Source organism: Lissotriton vulgaris, chromosome 4_1, assembly GCF_964263255.1.
Source record: "Lissotriton vulgaris chromosome 4_1, aLisVul1.2, whole genome shotgun sequence".
Taxonomy (NCBI): Eukaryota; Metazoa; Chordata; class Amphibia; order Caudata; family Salamandridae; genus Lissotriton; species Lissotriton vulgaris.
In genome coordinates, this window is record NC_141691.1 from 90,857,394 (window position 1) to 90,877,138 (window position 19,745).

General features: G+C 46.4%; 1 protein-coding gene across 1 annotated transcript in view; it reads left to right on the forward strand.

Annotated features, from left to right (window-relative positions):
* The window catches only part of OPHN1 (oligophrenin 1), a 702,970-nt gene that overhangs the window by 437,708 nt on the left and 245,517 nt on the right, over positions 1-19,745 (forward strand). The window contains exons 12-14 of the mRNA XM_086918347.1: positions 9,062-9,095; positions 11,787-11,849; positions 12,438-12,512. Of these exons, the coding sequence (XP_086774473.1) occupies positions 9,062-9,095; positions 11,787-11,849; positions 12,438-12,512 (172 nt within the window). The remainder of the gene's footprint in view (positions 1-9,061; positions 9,096-11,786; positions 11,850-12,437; positions 12,513-19,745) is intronic.

The window sequence follows — 19,745 nt, forward strand, 5'->3', positions numbered from 1 at the left end:
GGGTATCATGAACTGGGTACAGCGGCCTCAGATTGTGTGTGAGCGTATGGAAGTGGTGACGCTTAGGTGGGATGGGTATCATGAACTGGGTACAGCGGCCTCAGATTGTGTGTTAGTGCATGGAAGTGGTGGTGCTTGGGTGGGATGGGTATCGTGAACGGGGTACAGCAGCCTCAGATTGTGTGTTAGCGTATGGAAGTGGTGACGCTTGGGTGGGATGGGTGTCGTGAATGGGGTACAGCAGCATCAGATTGTGTGTTGGAGCATGGAAGTGGTGATGCTTGGGTGGGATGGGTATCATGAACTGGGTGCAGCGGCCTCAGATTGTGTGTTAGTGAATGGAAGTGGTGATGCTTGGGTGGGATGGGTATCATGAACAGGGTACAGCAGCCTTAGATTGTGTGTTAGTGAATGGAAGTGGTGATGCTTGGGTGGGATGGGTATCGTGAACGGGGTACAGCAGCATCAGATTGTGTGTTAGTGAATGGAAATGGTGATGCTTGGGTGGGATGGGTATCAGGAACTGGGTACAGCGGCCTCAGATTGTGTGTTAGTGAATGGAAGTGGTGACGCTTGGGTGGGATGGGTATCAGGAACTGGGTACAGCGGCCTCAGATTGTGTGTTAGTGCATGGAAATGGTGATGCTTGGGTAAATGTAAATGTAAATGTGGGATACTTGTAAAGCGCACTGTTACTCTAACCGAGTGTCCTGGCGCTGCAGACCGCTGGGGAACCCGTCCTGGTTTTCCCTGTGAGATGGTCCCTTTCTGGGTATCTCCAGGGTGAAAGCAGGCATCCCCGGCGTCTGTGGGGGCCGTTGTAGAGATGAGGCAAGCTTAATGCCCAGAGTTGCCGAGTGTGTCCCCTGGTTAGAGTAGGCACTGAGGCGAGAATTATCAAGTCCGTTGACCCTGGTCCAAGACCCTGCCGCGTCGGGAATTGAACTCTGGTCCCGGGCCGTTCTCTGCTTACAGGTCTGCCGCCTCTAACCAGTGAGCCACACCACTGGGATGGGTATCGTGAACGGGGTACAACAGCATCAGATTGCGTGTTAGTGAATGGAAGTGGTGATGCTTGGATGGGATGGGTATCATGAACGGGGTACAGCAGCATCAGATTGTGTGTTAGTGAATGGAAATGGTGATGCTTGGGTGGGATGGGTATCATGAACGGGGTACAGCAGCATCAGATTGTGTGTTAGTGAATGGAAGTGGTGATGCTTGGATGGGATGGGTATCGTGAACGGGGTACAACAGCATCAGATTGTGTGTTAGCGTATGGAAGTGGTGACGCTTGGGTGGGATGGGTATCGTGAACGGGGTACAACAGCATCAGATTGTTTGTTAGCGTATGGAAGTGGTGACGCTTTGGTGGGATGGGTGTCGTGAACGGGGTACAGCAGCATCAGATTGTGTGTTAGCGCATGGAAGGGGTGATGCGTGGGTAGGAATAGGATTAGTGTCGTGAACGGGGTACAGCAACATCCGATCGTGCGTTAGCGTATAGACGTGGTGTTGCATGACGGACTTGGATATGACAACTGAACCACAGCAAAATAGGGTCGTCTGTCAGAGAATGGAGCTGGTGATACTGTAGAACGTAGGATATGGTAAAGGGGGCTGAGCAGCCAAATGTTGTGTCTTGTGAATGCAGTTTGTGATGCATTACTGACATGGGTAGGTTAAGGGGTGGTAAAGGTAAACAAAAACCTAGGCAGACCAACTACTTGTCAAAATAGGTTTTATAAGCTCAAGGGACCAAATTCAAAATGAGGTTAAAAGTATAGAGTTTATTCATAAATATATCAATAATTCATAAAATATCACAAAAGACATATAATTAAAAATAATTCAAAGAACCATAAGGTAGTACATAACATAATAGATAATCACAATATAAAACACAATTAAAAAGCACAATTCTAAATACATGAAAAAATATTTGTGGCAAAAAAGTGATGACTCTCGACGCGCGTTTCGGCGACCAGCGCCTTCTTCAGGACAAGCCACACATTAACCTAAATAATAATGAACATACATATTAAAATCAAACATACACATCACATACTACAATTGGTAAACAGAATAAATAACAGATGTTACATTCTGGATAACAAACACCATTGTGTACTGACCACTATTTGTTAGAAAACCTCAACAAACTAACTTGGCCCAAGGCATATCTATAGACAAGTTCATTGCGTTAACAAATACATTTAGAGACATCATAAATTTCTGTGCTCACTTCTCTAAGGACTAAAAGTGACTATCGATGTAGGCACTTAGTAAGAGGAATAAATAGAACTGATAGGTATTAATCAAAAGGGGACTCATTATGTCAAAGAATATGTAAGAGGCACATGACTGAATTGGACCGAGACATAAAAAATAAAATGGCTCATTTTAAAGTATAGTGATATAGTCCAGACATTAGAGGGGCGACTTACTTACTTATGTCTGTAAACGTTAAAGGTTGCCAAAGCGTATAGTTCTCAGGATTAGAGAAATGGATGTAGATACATTCACATTAGTGATGAAGATAATACTGCAGTCTGTATAGTACTATAATAGGGAGAGTAATACGTTTTAGATGTTCAACTTATAAATAAGCAACACATTTATAAATATAGGTAGCTCATGATTTAATGATTTAATAATGGAGGAAGTCCTAAGTATATACTGGGAATGTTAGTTCTAGATAAACAATCTACTATGGCATGGACGCCTTCAATATTCATAATTATTGCATGGGCATAGAAACTATCAAACTTAATTATTCTACCTATTATTGAGGGCTTACTAATCAAAAATGGTTATCAAAATATCCATCAAATTTATACTATCATGAGAAAGACTAGTCTTGCAGTTAGAAGAATGCAGAGCTGTCACCATCGATCTGCTAAAAAACAGGAATTATTTACCAGTATTCTAGATAGCGATGGAGACGTCTAAAGCAGAAAGCTGGTAGAGTTCACATCTAAAGGTATAACCTATAAATAATAATTGTCCCATGGTTACAATGTTGGAATCTCACTATAGAGATTGAATAATCAGTGTAGCTAATGTAATATTACCTGCTGAAGGAGAGTGATGCTCCTTTTTGTACGGTTCTAAACGATGGCTTTAATGGATAGGTTGGCAGCAAGTAATACTCTAAAAACTACGCAAATATACGGGTAATCTGCAAGGAGTTAGATAAGCAAGAGCTAGTCAGCTTGTTTGGAAGAGTGATACAAAATAAATAGTCTGCTTATTCCTAAAGCTTTTTAATCTAAATTGTTATACATGGATAAAATTACCTGATTCAAATAATGGGTGGATAATTTCCACGCGTTTTTTCTTTTAATGCAGTTTCTCTGTGCTGTTTTAAAAAATAGAGATTGAGCACACAGTTAGCTATAATCTTTCGAAATGTAGGAGGCAGTGAAAACGACACGACTCCTCGATAATTAAAGTTGTCTCGTAAACAAATTTGCGTTTAAATATAATTGAACGCCCAGTTAACTATAGTCTTTTTCGCATGTAAAGAGGCGATGAGAACGAGATGGCTCCTCGAGAGTCAAGGTTATCTCGTAAACAAGGTTCCGGTTAAATATTTACAATGTTTTAATCCAAAATCGGTGACACTTAACTAATGTGTCCATGTTTATATCTCAACTAGAAAGTTCTTTTTAAAGATAAAACAAAAATATTCAAAAACAAACGTTCTTCACAGTAGGGGCCATTCGAAGACAAAGTTTAGCAAGATATAATACTAACAGATGTGTTTACGGGCAGGCTCGCGGTTATGACAATTCAACGATACTGGGTTTAACATGTCGAAGTCAAGATAAACCACTTCGTAAACATACTTCGGGCGACTAACCAAAGAATAAATAAAACCCTTTATATAATTATAACTGCGTTTCTCCGGTCCACGTCTCGAAATAGCAGTGTTTCGTACCGCAGCGTGGTAGCCTCACGTTTCGTAGAACAAAATGATGGTTTCGATGTTAGTTTGATTGCGGATACGTAAAGGTTTAAATGCGCAACAATCACAAATCACATCTAAGGGATCTAGTCATGTGTGGTTGCGTCTGTAGCAACGCCGTGTCAACGCAGAAATAGAAATGGGACCCGCAAGGAGACAAAATTCAACAGTCGCTCTAGGGCAGATTGAGCATAGAGCTAAAAAATACACTGATGCAATCTTTTAGCGCAATCTTACATATGCACGATTCTATAGTCTTTCTTTCCAAATCTTTTGTGTTATTATACAAATTAAATGCCAATTGAGAAAAAAACGCTAACAATTTAGAACACAATTATTTTTTTTTTATATAGATCAGGAAAGGACGCAGATATTGGAGTACTCATATTAAGCAAAGTCGTATGGGATCATTATACGATAGCATTCTCCCACGGAATTTCGCTATTTAGACCATTTCTAAACGTGTCCAAGGTAAATATCCAGAAAACTCCAGGTTTTCTTCTAATTCGTTCACCACCTTTGGTGTCGCAAATGTTGATTTTTTCCAAAATGCGCCACTTAAAATCTTCAGAGTTGTGTTTATGTTCAAGAAAGTGCTTCACCAAAGGGGCTTGCAATTTTTTTTGTTTTTATTGCTGAGCGATGTTCCGTGAGGCGTGTTTGAATAGGCCTCGACGTTTCGCCAGCATATCCTAGAGCGCAAGGACACTGGATAAAATACACAACATTTGCAGTTTTGCAGTTCCACATATTGGTGGCAGAGACAGTGTACCCATTATGTACAAATGTCTCGCCTTCCTGGATGTTAGTACAGGATTTGCACGTTGAACATTTAAATGTGCCTTTTTATAGTTTGGCCAGTATGTATGGACTGCTGTATTAAAGTTCCCTGTTCAACATGGTTCTTGAATCTTGAATGGACAATTTGATCTTTGATGTTCTTATTTCGCCTATGGGCGAAAAGCGTTTTCTCTAATTTTTGTTCCTTCGTGCAATTGCTATTTAAAATATGCCATGAAGAATTGATGACTTGTTTGACTTTAGCATCTAAAGTCGAATGTCTAGTGACGCAGACCAATTGTGAAGTTTGTTTTTTCTGTTTCGTTCTTAAAAGATGTTCTCTGTCGCAGAATCTTGCTCTCTTATAGGAATCCCTCACCAACCGGTGAGGGTATCCCCTCTCTAGAAACTTCTTTCTCATTTCGATAGCTTGTCTATCGTAGTCTCTTATATCTGTACAATTACGCCTTACTCTCAAAAATTGAGAGAAGGGAATGCTTTGCTTCTGATTCCGGGGGTGGAAGGTTTGGAAATGTAATAGTGTATTTCTTGCCGTTGTTTTGACAAAAAGATCCACTTTGAGTTTCCCGCTGTGATGTATAATCATGATATCTAAAAACTCAACTCTATCCGGGCTCACATGAGCTGTGAACTTAAGGTTGGTATTGACGGTGTTTAACCAATCCAAAAATTCTAAAAGGGTCTCCCTCCCATCAGTCCAGATAAAAAATATATGGTTAAGGGGTGCTACAGCAGCACAGGATGTGTGTTAGTTATTGAAAGTGGTGATGCATGGCTGACTTGCGTAGTTATAGGTGCAGAACAGCATAGGCTTGTGTGTTAGTAGAAATGTTAACACATGGCCGACTTGGATAGGATAATTGTGGCATTGCAGACGAGTATTGTATCTTAGTGAATAGAAGTCGAGGCTCATTGCAGAATGCAGCTTCGTTAAAGGAGAAGGAGCAGCATAGGATTGTGTTTCAGGGAACGGAAGTGGCGACACAGAAAGTCAACCCTCCTTCTAACCAGCCCCATTCCCACTGGAACTATGAAATCATGGGCAATCCCGATGTAGAACTAGAGGGCCTGGGGCTGCCAGTAGGTCAGCCCTCCCATTAGCCTTGCACCCACCTGAAGCATGAAACGATGGTAATCCCGATATAGACTTGGAGGGCCTGGGCTGCCAGTATGTCTGCCCTCCCTTCAGCCTTGTGTCCAACTGAAGCATGAAACTGTGGTAATCCCGAGGTAGACTTGGAGGGCCTGGGCTGCCAGTAGGTCAGCCCTCCCTTCAGCCTCGTACCCACCTGAAGCATGAAACCGTGGTAATCCCGAGGTAGACCTAGAGGGCCTGGGTTGCCAGTACGTCAGCCCTCCATTCAGCCTCGTACCCACCTGAAGCATGAAACCGTGGTTATCCCGAGGTAGACCTAGAGACCCTGGGCCGCCAGTAGGTCAGCCCTCCCATCAGCCTTGCACCCACCTGAAGCATGAAACCGTGGTAATCCCGGGGTAGACCTAGAGGGCCTGGGCTGCCAGTACGTCAGCCCTCCATTCAGCCTCCTACCCACCTGAAGCATGAAACCGTGGTAATCCCGAGGTAGACCTAGAGGGCCTGGGCTGCCAGTACGTCAGCCCTCCATTCAGCCTCGTACCCACCTGAAGCATGAAACCGTGTTAATCCCGAGGTAGACCTAGAGAGCCTGGGCCGCCAGTAGGTCAGCCCTCCCATCAGCCTTGCACCCACCTGAAGCATGAAACCGTGGTAATCCCGAGGTAGACCTAGAGGGCCTGGGCTGCCAGTACGTCAGCCCTCCCTTCAGCCGCGTACCCACCTGAAGTATGAAACCATGGTAATCCGGAGGTAGACCTAGAGGGCCTGGGCTGCCAGTACGTCAGCCCTCCATTCAGCCTCGTACCCACCTGAAGGATGAAACCGTGGTAATCCCGAGGTAGACCTAGAGGGCCTGGGCTGCCAGTACGTCAGCCCTCCCTTCAGCCTCGTACCCACCTGAAGTATGAAACCATGGTAATCCGGAGGTAGACCTAGAGGGCCTGGGCTGCCAGTACGTCAGCCCTCCATTCAGTCTCGTACGCACCTGAAGCATGAAACCGTGGTAATCCCGAGGTAGACCTAGAGGGCCTGGGCTGCCAGTACGTCAGCCCTCCCTTCAGCCTCGTACCCACCTGAAGCATGAAACCGTGGTAATCCCGAGGTAGACCTAGAGGGCCTGGGGCCGCCAATAGATCAGACCTCAGATCTGTCTCGTACACATTGAAACTCTCCTGAAGAGGCTTGAGATACGATTAAACAAAGTGGAATCCACTCGTGGAGTGGTGGTGGTCCCTAAAGTGATGGGGAACACACAGTGTTGTTTAAATGCCCCTCACACACCAACAGGCCCCTTGGTGTCATGCTTCATCATCGGGGCCTTCGCACCCCTCTACGGGATGCGGCGTGCTATGACTCACGACTACGTAGGAGCACTAAGTAGTGAACTATGTGAGGGAGTGTGTTTCTAAAGGAGAGTGTGAGTGAAGTGAGGTGAAAAAAGTGAGTAACTTAAAAAATACCTGGCACGTAGGAAAAAATATTTTATTATGTCCTCGGCTGGTATTATTAAAAAGGTGCAGAGTGGGGTTGTAGGTATACGTATTAGTGTATTACAACCACTTTAGAGTGTCAACATGTTTCGGAGCGCAGGGGCTCCTTCTTCAGGACAAGGATAAGCAAAAGCACGTATCCTCACCTTACTCACATGAAATTTTAAAGTGTTAAAAGAAATTACAAAAATTTGTAATGTACCTAACAATGTTATTGTATAGGTGGGTTCAGTTGCGCCCAATAGGCGTTGAAGAGAACTTATTGTTCTCAGTCTGATAACCTCATGAGCCTATGCGTGGTATTGGGGGGATCCTTCCATACTGCTCAGTTAAGCAACGGTTACTGCATAGCTAGTCGCCTGCCTTCCCCTCACCGCCGCTCCGATGAAGTGACACTCTAAAGTGGTTTTAATACCCTAATACGTATACCTACAACCCCACTCTGCACCTTTTTAATAATACCAGCCGAGGACATAATAAAATATTATTTCCTACGTGCCAGGTGTTTTTTAAGTTACTCACTTTTTTCACCTCACTTCACTCACACTCTCCTTTAGAAACACACTCCCTCACATAGTTCACTACTTAGTGCTCCTACGTAGTCGTGAGTCGTAGCACGCCGCATCCCGTAGAGGGGTGCGAAGGCCCCGATGATGAAGCATGACACCAAGGGGCCTGTTGGTGTGTGAGGGGCATTTAAACAACACTGTGTGTTCCCCATCACTTTAGGGACCACCACCACTCCACGAGTGGATTCCACTTTGTTTAATCGCATTGCCAAGGGAGACTGAATCCACTGACTCTCTCTCTCCCCCCTCTGGTTATACCTTAGAGGCTTGAGATACTTCACTCTAGGTTGGGTGCTGCCATCTATGAGGGATCGTGAGGCAAAGACGAAGTATCCCAGGCAACCCCGCTTTGTATAACCATTGCCTTTCCCTGCTGAATACCACAGCCGGGGCAACAACCATAAAGCAGAAATTTGGTGGCAGTGCGGTTGTAGAGGAAGCAGCTGAGACACCGAGATGGTCAACTTCCTTCACGATGAGTGATTCATTCCACACCTCTGCTATTGGTGGGGTGCTTTTATCAAGATGCACGCCATGTGTCGGTGATAGAAGATTAGATTGAATGGTTGATTGATGGTGTAGATTCACCTAGGCCTGCAGCCTCAGAAGATGACCATCAGCCCCAAGGGACAATGACTGGGAGGGGGAGAAGACCACCGGCAGATGGAGAAACAGATCAGCAAGGGAAGGGTGCTGTCAGGGGCACGAAAGAGGTTTGATAAAGGGGAGGTGACATCAGGGGCAGAAAGAGGGGGTGGCCTGGAGCTGAGGGGGTGGAAGATATCAGGGGCACAAAAGAGAAATGAGGGACAGAGGGGTATGGTGGTATCATGGGCACAAAGGATGAATGATGGACAGAGGGGTACAATGGTATCAGGGACACAAAGAAGGGCTGATAAAGAGCAGATGTAAGGCGAATCAGGGCAGAAGGGGAAGGTAATATCCAAGGTATCAGGTAAGGGGATACCAAGGGCAGAAGGAGGTGATCATAATAGAGGCAGAGGGTGCAGGTGTTCAAGGGCAGGAGGGGAACGTGATTGGAAGACGAGAAGGAAAGTAATCAGGGTCAAAGAGTGAGTGAAAGACTGAACTTTTAAGACTCACAATCTGATACAGGTGTCTTCTTCTCTCCTAGATCTACCACAGCCCCATCACGAAGAGCGAAGAGAGTAAGTATCCTGTATGTGTCTGTTGCTGATTGCGCCTTCTTAAAAATATACACCCTGTAGTACAAAGAAGCCTCCCCCGAGACATCTGCACCCTTTGAGCACCGAAGAGCCCTTCACCACACACATGATGGAGCTGCAGGTCTTCACCTTCTCATGAAGGACCCGCGGACTTTTAACGGAACCAATTCTAAGCAAAAGGCTGTTCTAGTCTGTGAAGGGGAACCATTGTGTGAAAATGCACAACAATCCACTCAAAATCGTCACACATTGCCTGGGACATTTGTCAAGGCTTCGAGGTCCTCTGGAGGATGTAAATTAGCGAGACTTGTCTGGGATCTCTTCCTGGAATCTGATGTCAGACCTGGCGGGGCATCCAGCTTCTCTAGGCCATACGGATAATGTACTGGAGGGCCCTGCACGCTCAACATCTGTGAGAATTGGACATCCCTGAATCCTATTTTGTTTGTTTTGTGGTTACACTCTGCTGCTTTCAAGTTTACATCAGGGGTAGGCGAAGTCTAAACCTCATCTGCAAAGTTGTGCGATATTCATAGACTTCCCACTCTACCATTGATGCACTTGCTGAGTGTTTTTCAGTGAAAAGCCTGGTTTTGTATACTTCTTTTTCCTTGCAGTTTAACCTTCTCTGATCATTTTTACCAGGTCACGCTGACGTGGGGTCACGCCCTTGTAGCAGCGTCTATAAAGTCCCTTCACTCCCTCAGTCAGCATTGAGGGTTGGGGCTTGACTTGCGAATAGCTCAGGGGACTCCTAGATGAGAGGAAAACCTCTTAGAAGATTGTTCTGCAAGGAGCATCCGCTTCCCCTCTCCAAGTCGTGAACCTCTAGTACTTCAGGTTGTTAAGTTAGTGTAAATGGAGCGCGAGTGTGACCCAAGGTAAGGCTGGAACTGCAGCCATAGATGTGCCCAAAATGCTGAAGATTGGGTAAAGGATTTGCTGTTGCTCAACTGTCGAGAACATGCATCCAATTATAGTTGGCAACACCATGCTGGGGAGTGGGTCTTTTTGGCACATGAAGGGATGCCTACCCATAATGCACATGGAGGGGCAGTACTATTTTCTGTTGAACACCAGCTTAAACCTAGTACTAACCAAGACTGCCATCAGTGCCTTTGAAGACGCCCATAAGGCTCGCTGCCACACCGAGAGTCCAACACAAAGGTCCCTTTAATTCAGATGGCGCAAACGACCTGAGTCATCGGCCCTTTCAGAATCATGAGATTTGTTTAAATGTGGCGTTTACATCTATGGGGACTCTCCAGGTGGTATATTGAGGATGTGGGTGATATACTGGGGGCAATTTGGGACCAGAAGTATTGATTCTGCTGGTAATTCCTCCTTTAGCGGGGGACCCCACAATCTCACTTCTAATCCTTATCACTCTCCCCTAAATAACTGGTACTCCAGGAGGGGATTGGAGGGAAGGTTGGGGACCTCCTAACGAAGCCTAATGTGTTATTAGTCTGGACAGAAGAGAGCACGCTGTTTGCGACATCCCAAAAATCCATTCTTACCCTGAAGTAATGGGCAGTTGGGTCGTGGACGCAATATGATTAGTAATTCCTTTACTTCCATTGGTATCTGAAATAAATGACTTTTGCAGATACTGACATATGCAGGCGGAAGCTTGCAACTTTCATTCTCACAGGGGACAGGCCTCTGTACCCATAGGCTGTGCAGGATTTGTAAGACACCATTAAGGTTTTCAGATGTCTTCTGGGGTCAGTGCTGCAGGGGACGATGCCGCAGCCCTCTGTGCCGTGGTGGGCTAGCCCAAGGCATGTTAGACTAGAGGGGGATCTACTGCTTCCAGAGAGAGAGAGGAAGTATTGCATGTGGTGACAGTTTGCAAGAAGGTAGTTACTCAGGCTCTGGTTGGGTGATCCAAATAACCATGACCTACTGGGTAACCGGTACTCCTCAATATGTGGTAAATCAAGGACTCAACACAAACAGCAGGTCTCTGAGTGACACTTACTTGAAGTAGCACCTACATGAGAATGGTGCTAGAGCTTCATATTCACTCACTCATCCACTGATACATCCTCTCAGTGAGTTAAGCACCCACTCCAGGTATCTCTCTGTAATCTGTATGACACTCATGTCGTCACTGCAGAAGTTTGTGAGTGATGACAGCTTGTACTGGGCTTTCCTACTGGATGTGTTCTGTGAGGAATGGAAGATTACACTTGCTGCCATCTATGAGCGGGAAGCTTGCATTGCTGTTGTCGTGTTCCTGATATGTGAGGAAGCAAAGCTTGCATTGCTGCTGATTGATGTATCTGGCAAGTGAGGGGGAGAGTGCGTGCCTCTGCTTGATGCTTGCGTTGCTGCCCTATATATACAGATCCTCTGAAGGGTCTCCCTTGGGTTTCTGGAGTTGTTCTCCCAACAGTTGTAATAAATTGAGTGCAGAATGCTGAACACCTTTGTGGATCCTAGAGTTGACTCGAACAGAGTGGGCACTCGTCACACGTGCAGGTCTTTAAAAGGGTGGGCAGGGGCATGCTCTAACATTGGAGATTGTTGGCTTAGCGGTGCTAGTCTGATCACTAGGGCTAATGGTGCCTCCTTCTCCGGTAGATTTTCCAATCCTTAACAGCTGCAGCATTGTCCCTTGATCTGATTAATGTGGCTTTTCATTTGGCCTCATTTTTCCTTTTGCAGTGGAGCTGAACGAACTGGGATTCAAGTTTGTGCGGAAGTGCATCAACGCTGTTGAGACGAAAGGTAAGATGGCGCCCGTCAACTCTTGTTGGGCCGCTCACAGAAGGCTAGTATAGAACGGACACCCATCACAGCTACGCTGCGTCCCTCACAGAAGGGTAGTATAGAACGGACACCCATCACAGCTATGCTGTGTCCCTCAGAAGCAGCAGTGGAAGTGCATTAAGGTAATGCATGGGAAATATGATCCTAAGGATCAGTGGGGGTTGAGTCAGAGAATGTTGAGGGGGGTCAAAGACATTCATCAAAAGAACTAAATATTCTATAACTGTTTTGTTCGTTTTCGGTCTAGTGCACATTCTTTAAATGAAAGTTAAACTAATCAGGGAAAAAAGTACTCTTTGACTTAACCTCGGTTAGTTAAGGTGATCACTGTGGAGGGGGTGTGTTTGTGTGTGTGTGTGTGTGTGTGTTTACATATCTTTTACTGAATCACTTCAGTGTGCTCCCAAACTAGATGGTAAAGGAAAATGAGGCATAGAGAAGTCAAGCAAGGGTCTGCGAATTACACAATTTAATCATTTGGGAAATCCGGGATTCATGTGTGCCATTTCAAAGCACCTCCACAATTTGATTTCTGTTTCTGCGCAGGTATCACTTCAGAAGGGGTCTACAGGACAGTGGGCAGCAACATCCAAGTGCAGAAGCTCCTCAACACCTTCTTCGGTAAGAGCCAAAGTTGACAAGGGCAGGGGTGGAGGGTGATTGCGAGGCGATGTGAGGGGGAGCGACATTGAAAATACAGTTATTCTCTTGTCTTGACTTGGATCTAAAAGTTTCTCTAACAAACATACTCTGTGCAGCCTACGGCCGGCAGTTGGTCACAGGTGATGCACAGTATGGAAACAAAACATGTGGCGTTAGAGGATTAGTTACATAGGATTTTGAACAGTAAACAGCAAAGAGAACATACATAAAAGTCACGGCTACTTCATGTAATGAATGATGTTCAAGCTCACCAATACTGTACGGTGCTGAGTGTGGCGTGTATATCTGCCCTTCCTAATAGTGAGTCGCAGGGGGATCTATGAATGTTTTGTGACCGGAATGCAGTCGCAAAACATTTGTAGTTTACTGCCTACTTCAAGTAGGTTGTAAACGAGTCGCAAACGGGGAGGGGTCCAGGTGCCCATTGTGAATGGTAGCAAGAAAGTTTTATGAAAGCAGGCAGTGGTCCCACGGACCACTACCTACTCTTAAAAAATAAAAGTAAAACGCTTCATTTTCTTTTTGAACGCATCCCATTTTCCTTTAAAGAAAATGGGCTGCATTTAAAAAAAAAATGCTTTATTTAAAATCAAACACAGACATTGTGGTCTGCTCTACCCAGTAGGCTACCATCCCTGTGTCTTTAGTGATTCCCAATGGGTTGCAAATTGGATATACCTCATGATTATTGATGAGGTAGGTCAATTGCAACCACATTGGGAAGCACAATATGTGTCTGAGACACAGTAGTACATCACATTTTGCGAGTTCCTAATTGCGAGTCTCAAACAATCGCAGTTAGAAACTTGCAAAAAGACTCGGTCGTACATGTGGCCTATAGTTCTTGAGGATGATGATAAATGAGGTCAAGAGTGATGGACACACCCGTTCCATTGAAGGGACCATGGGTGTTAGGGACAGCTCACTGTAGCTACCCCAGGCTTGCAGTTCCTTACCCCCGAACTGTATGAATATTTGTGCAGGGAGGCTGTTCTGTACTAATCTTTGGGTAGGAAGGATGTACTGTACGAAACATTGAGTAGGGAGGCTGGACGTGCAAATCTTTGGATAGTGAGCCTGTACTTGCAAATCTTTGGGTAGGTAGGCTGTACTTTGTCTTTTTGGGTAGGGAGGCTGGCTGTACTGTATGAAACTTTAGGTAGGGAGGCTGTACTTACGAATCTTTGGGTTGGGAGGCTGAACTGGAGGAATCTTTATGTTGGGAGGCTGAACTGTAGGAATCTTTGGGTAGGGAGGCTGAGCTGTACGATTTTTTAAGTAGGTACGCTGTACTGTATTAAACGCTGGATAGGGTGGCTGAACTGTATGAATATTTGGGTAGGTAGACTGAAGTGTATGAATCTTTGGGTAGGGAGGCTGAACTGTTTAAAACTTTGGGTAGGAAGGATGTACTTTAACTACCTTTGGGTAGGGAAGGTGTACTGTAAGAAACTTTGGGTAGAGAGTCTGAATTGTATGAATCTTTCGGTAGGGAGGCTGGACTGTACTTATCTTTGGGTATTGAGGCTGTTCTGTCTGTGTCTTTGGGTAGGGAGGCTGAACTGTACTAATGTTTGGGTAGAGATACTTAACTGTACAAAGGTTTGGGTAAGGAGGCTGAAGTGTATGAATCTTTGGGTAGGGAGGCTGTACTGTTCAAAACTTTGGGTAGGAAGGATGTACTGTAACTACCTTTGGGTAGGGAAGGTGTACTGTAAGAAACTTTGGGTAGAGAGTCTGAATTGTATGAATCTTTTGGTAGGGAGGCTGGACTGTACTTGTCTTTGGGTTTTGAGGCTGTTCTGTTCGTATCTTTGGGTAGAGAGCCTGAAATGTACGAATCTTTGGGTAGAGAGCCTGAAATGTACAAATCTTTGGGTAGAGAGACTGAACTGTACAAAGGTTTGGGTAAGGAGGCTGAACTGTACGAATCATTGGGTAGGGAGGCTGTACAATACTAATCTTTGGGTAGGGAGGCTGTATTGAACTAATCTTTGGGTAAAGAGGCTGAACTGTATGTATCTTTGGGTAGTGGGTCTGTACTGTATGAAACGTTGGGCAGGTAGGCTGTGCTGTATAAGCATTTGTGTGGAGAGGCTTAATTCCTGGAGACTTTGGGTGGGAAGGCTGAGCTCTAGGAGCCTTTTGATGGGATGGCTGAGCTCTAGGAGCCCTAGGGTGAGTAGGCTGTGCTCTAGGAGCCCTTTGATGGGTAGGCTGTGCTCTAGGAGCCTTTGTGTGGGTAGGCTAAGCTCTAGGAGTCCTAGGGTGGGGAGGCTGTGCTCTAGGAGCCCTTGGGTGGGTAGGCCGAGCTCTAGGAGCCCTTGGGTAGGAATGCTGAGCTCTAGGAGCCCTTGGTTAGGGAGGCTGAGCCCTGGGAGCCTTTGGGTGGGAAAGCTGAGCTCTAGGAGCTCTTGGGTAGGTATGCTGAGCTCTAGGAGCCTTTTTGTTGGTAGGCTGAGCTCTAGGAGCCCTTGGGTAGGGAGGCTGAGCTCTAGGAGCCCTTGGGTAGGGAGGCTGAGCTCTAAGAGCCCTTTGGTGGGGAGGCTGTGCTTCAAGAGCCCTTGGATGGGGAGGCTGAGCTCTAGGAGCCTTTTTGTGGGTACGCTGAGCTCTAGGAGCCCTTGGGTAGGGAGGCTGAGCTCTAGGAGCCTTTATGTGGGTAGGCTGAGCTCTAGGAGCCCTTGGGTGGGGAGGCTGAGCTCTAGTAGCCTTTGGGTGGGAGACTGTGCTCTAGGAGCCCTTTGGTGGGGAGTCTGAGCCATTGGGGGGAGGCTGAGCTCCAGGAGCCCTTGGGTGGGGAGGCTGTGCTCTAGGAGCTCTTGGGTGGGGAGGCTGTGCTCTAGGAGCCCCTGGGTGGGGAGGCTGAGCTCTAGGAGCCTACGTGTGGGAAGGGTGTGCTCTTGGAGTCCGTGGGTGGGGAGGCTGAGCTCCAGGAGCCCTTGGGTGGGTAGGCTGGGCTCTAGGAGCCTTTGGGTGGGGAGGCTGTGCTCTTGGAGTCCTTGTGTGGGGAGCCTGAGCTCCAGGAGTCCTTGGGTGTCTAGGCTGAGCTCTAGGAGCCTTTGGGTGGGGAGGCTGTGCTCTAGGAGCCCTCGAGTGGGTAGGCTGAGCTCTAGGAGCTCTTGGGTGGGGAGGCTGTGCTCTAGGAGCCCCTGGGTGGGGAGGCTGAGCTCAAGGAGCCTTTGGGTGGGGAGGCTGTGCTCTAGGAGCCCTTGGGTGGGAAGGCTGAGCTCCAGGAGCCCTTGGGCGGGTAGGCTGAGCTCTAGGAGCTCTTGGGTGGGGAGGCTGTGCTCTAGGAGCCCCTGGGTGGGGAGGCTGAGCTCTAGGAGCCTAAGTGTGGGAAGGGTGTGCTCTTGGAGGCCTTGGGTGGGGAGGCTGAGCTCTGGGAGCCTTTGTGTGGGGAGGCTGTGCTCTTGGAGTCCTTGTGTGGACAGGCAGAGTTCGTAGAGCCTTTGGGTGGGGAGGCTGAGCTCTAGGAGCCTTTGGGTGGGGAGGCTGTGCTCTAGGAGCCCTTGGGTGGGGAGGCTGAGCTCCAGGAGCCCTTGGGTGGGTAGGCTGAGCTCTAGGAGCTCTTGGGTGGGGAGGCTGTGCTCTAGGAGCCTATGTGTGGGAAGGGTGTGCTCTTGGAGGCCTTGGGTGGGGAGGCAGAGTTCGTAGAGCCTTTGGGTGGGGAGGCTAAGCTCTAGGAGCCTTTGGGTGGGGAGGCTGTGCTCTATGAGCCCTTGGGTGGGGAGGCTGAGCTCCAGGAGCCCTTGGGTGGGTAGGCTGAGCTCTAGGAGCTCTTGGGTGGGGAGGCTGTGCTCTAGGAGCCCCTGGGTGGGGAGGCTGAGCTCTAGGAGCCTATGTGTGGGAAGGGTGTGCTCTTGGATGCCTTGGGTGGGGAGGCAGAGTTCGTAGAGCCTTTGGGTGGGGAGGCTGAGCTCTAGGAGCCTTTGGGTGGGGAGCCTGTGCTCTAGGAGCCCCTGGGTGGGGAGGCTGAGCTCTAGGAGCCCCTGGGTGGGGAGGCTGAGCTCTAGGAGCCTATGTGTGGGAAGGGTTTGCTCTTTGAGCCCTCGGGTGGGGAGGCTGTGCTCTAGGAGCCCTTGGGTGGGTAGGCTGAGCTCCAGGAGCCCTTGGGCGGGTAGGCTGAGCTCTAGGAGCTCTTGGGTGGGGAGGCTGTGCTCTAGGAGCCCCTGGGTGGGGAGGCTGAGCTCTAGGAGCCTATGTGTGGGAAGGGTGTGCTCTTGGAGCCCTTGGGTGGGGAGGCAGAGTTTGTAGAGCCTTTGGGTGGGGAGGCTGTGCTCTAGGAGCCCTTGGGCGGGGAGGCTGAGCTCCAGGAGCTTTTGGGTGGGTAGGCTGCGCTCTAGGCGCTCTTGGGTGGGGAGGCTGAGCTCCAGGAGCTTTTGGGTGGGTAGGCTGAGCTCTAGGCGCTCTTGGGTGGGGAGGCTGAGCTCCAGGAGCTTTTGGGTGGGTAGGCTGCCCTCTAGGCGCTCTTGGGTGGGGAGGCTCTATTGTACGAGCCTTCTGGTGGCATAGCTCATTTCTCTTCCCAGAGTTGAATTGTGTTTTCAGAAGGAGCCCGGGGAGTGAAAACTTCGAAGATTCTTTAAGGTCTAATTCCTGTCTTGGTAACAAACATGCAATGTTTTCTTCATTTAATTTAGTTTGGGATATATATGTGTGTATGTATATATATATATCACCTGGTTAGTTAGGGGTGGGTAAGATAGTTAGGGGTGGGTAAGACTCCTCACTGAAATACGTTTTTTTGTGATTTGCTATGGTGCGTTTCACTGAGGAAGTTCACCCACCCTGGATTACTCATGGCAACTTTCGTGCAGATCCGTCAGGCAAGGGCCATGGAAATGTGGGCCTTCCAAAACGTGGCATTTCCATTGTTCCCCCGTAGTATTCTTTTCACCTCAGTACAAAACAGGTTTAACAGAATGACACCAAACTTGGCACGAAAGTAGAATTTGATCGAAGAAGGGCCTTTCCTTGGTTCTCTGTAAACCCGTTCAGTAGTTTTCGAGCAATAAGCTTTTAAAGGTGTTCCGGTCGTTTAATTTTTATAGCTGTGTGGACTTGATCCGGGATTCCTCTGCGGATTCGTGATTCCGCGCAAACTCCCCAAATCGATTTAAAAACACAAAGGCGCGCCACTGGACTATCGAGCTTTTTCTCCCTCCGTTGTCAGTTGCGATTCACTGATTGTCTGGCAATCGCAGAAAAATTTCTGTTGCTGCCTTCTTTACCCAAAACTCTGTACTGAGCTCCATGTTTCGAAAAAATAAACAGAATAGGAATATATAAAAGATGTGCAAGTGTAGGGATTTGCCCAGACAGTCACAGTTTTTCGCTAGCTTTCCTGGCAGATTACACCAAATTAAGCCAATGTCCCAGTTTTTACAGAAAATGGTAAGAGGTATCTTTTTATTTTTTGCAAAGAAGGGATAGTTAGGAGCTGTCCTAAGAAAGCAATTTATCAACAGGTATGCTTCTGGATTTAAAAACGACATTTTATTTATGTTCTTACTGCCTTTCTGTCGTTCTCTGCTAAGGAGCTTCTTTGCGCTGGGTTGAAATAAAATTGTAGTCCTATTTTTGGGAAATGTCCCAGCTTTGGCTTTAAAAGGCTGGCCACCTTATGCAAGTGTAAGTTATTACATGTGTCCATGGAAGTGATGTAGTACGTAGTTATTTAGTTTCCTTTAGTGAACAGATCCTGACACCTTGTGGTCACTTTGCAGAATGCATCTATATTGAAGTTGGGTACAACAAGCCTGGGCTGTAATAGATTTTGGGAATCCGCACGTATTGTTTTGGGGGAAGCGAACACTCGTCTGCTTGACTATACCTATTTCGAAAGAATACATGCATTTAATGTAATAAATACCTAGAAACATTCTCTCTTATGGATCTCAAAGATCACAATAGCAGTTTAGGATATGGCTGATTATTGTTATGTAAGGTTCCACGGTCGGGGCGGAGAATGAGCACAGACAAGAGGTGGAAATAGGAACAAGCTACATAATCATACATTTTAAACTCAAGTCAAGTGGTCTTTATTCGATCTTCCGAGGACAGACCATAAAAGATACACACAATAATAAGTAAAAAAAAAAGACAAACTACTTTATAGTCAACACATGTTAAAAGATAGCAGCCACATTAAAAAAAAGATATATATATAAACACACGTCTTCATATACGATGAATAAAATAACAAGGCAAATAAGCTAATTTAGCAGCAAATAAAGTGATAGTGCAACAGTACTGGATGAGGATCCAGAGGTAGAAGCAAAGAGGCAGGTGAATAAAAATGTATAAACATTAGCATTAGTGATGAGCATATAAAAATCATTACCAGATGAGCTATTACTAAAGTACACTAGAATACGTTATGTGACCATAGTGTAGTGGAAATTATTATCAGCAATAGACATTTAAAAATAAATTTCAAATACAATGACTACTGAAGTCACTAAAATGCATTTATATCAGCAGAGCATGCTCTTTCTCTTAGCTAAAGTGCACTTCAGAAAGCTTGCAACTGCAAAGCAGACGTTACAATCATTAAGTTGCTGTAGATAATAAAAGGCTGCTTTAAATGTGGAAAATGTATGTCTGCACAGTAACAATAGTAAACACTTCCCAGTAAAAGGGAGATAAAATTGGCAGAAAAAGACAAAATGTAAAATAGTTTGGCTCGATTGCTCATCACATAGACAGATGGCAGCAGTTTCAGGAGAATACTGACCTGGAGGGAAACAAATCATCCAACAAAACGACCCCAACCTGAATCTTGTCGGCAGGTTTCTTTCATAGACATTGGTCACATTTAAAAGATACGGAGCAATTGTTGGGGTCGCTTGAATGAGGCAATAATCTCTAACTGAGGGTTTGATCACTTCCGATAGTTCTCTGGAGGTTTGTTTGTGCTTACAACCAGTATCCATAACCCACTTTCTGACCCTTTTTCCAGTTTACTCTGGGTCCTCAAACAATGAGGTACAACCAAGTGCCAAAAAGCAAGTTTTAATATATTGAAGCCAAGGGATGGTCAGGCCATAGGTCCATTTTAAGCAATCTCTAATTACAGCCCAATGAAAATCAGCTTCGTTGTTAGACAAGATTGAACACCAGAGGGCTAAAGGGGCAACATTAATTGTATCTTGGACATAGTCCATGCCTAGCTCCAAATGGAGGGAA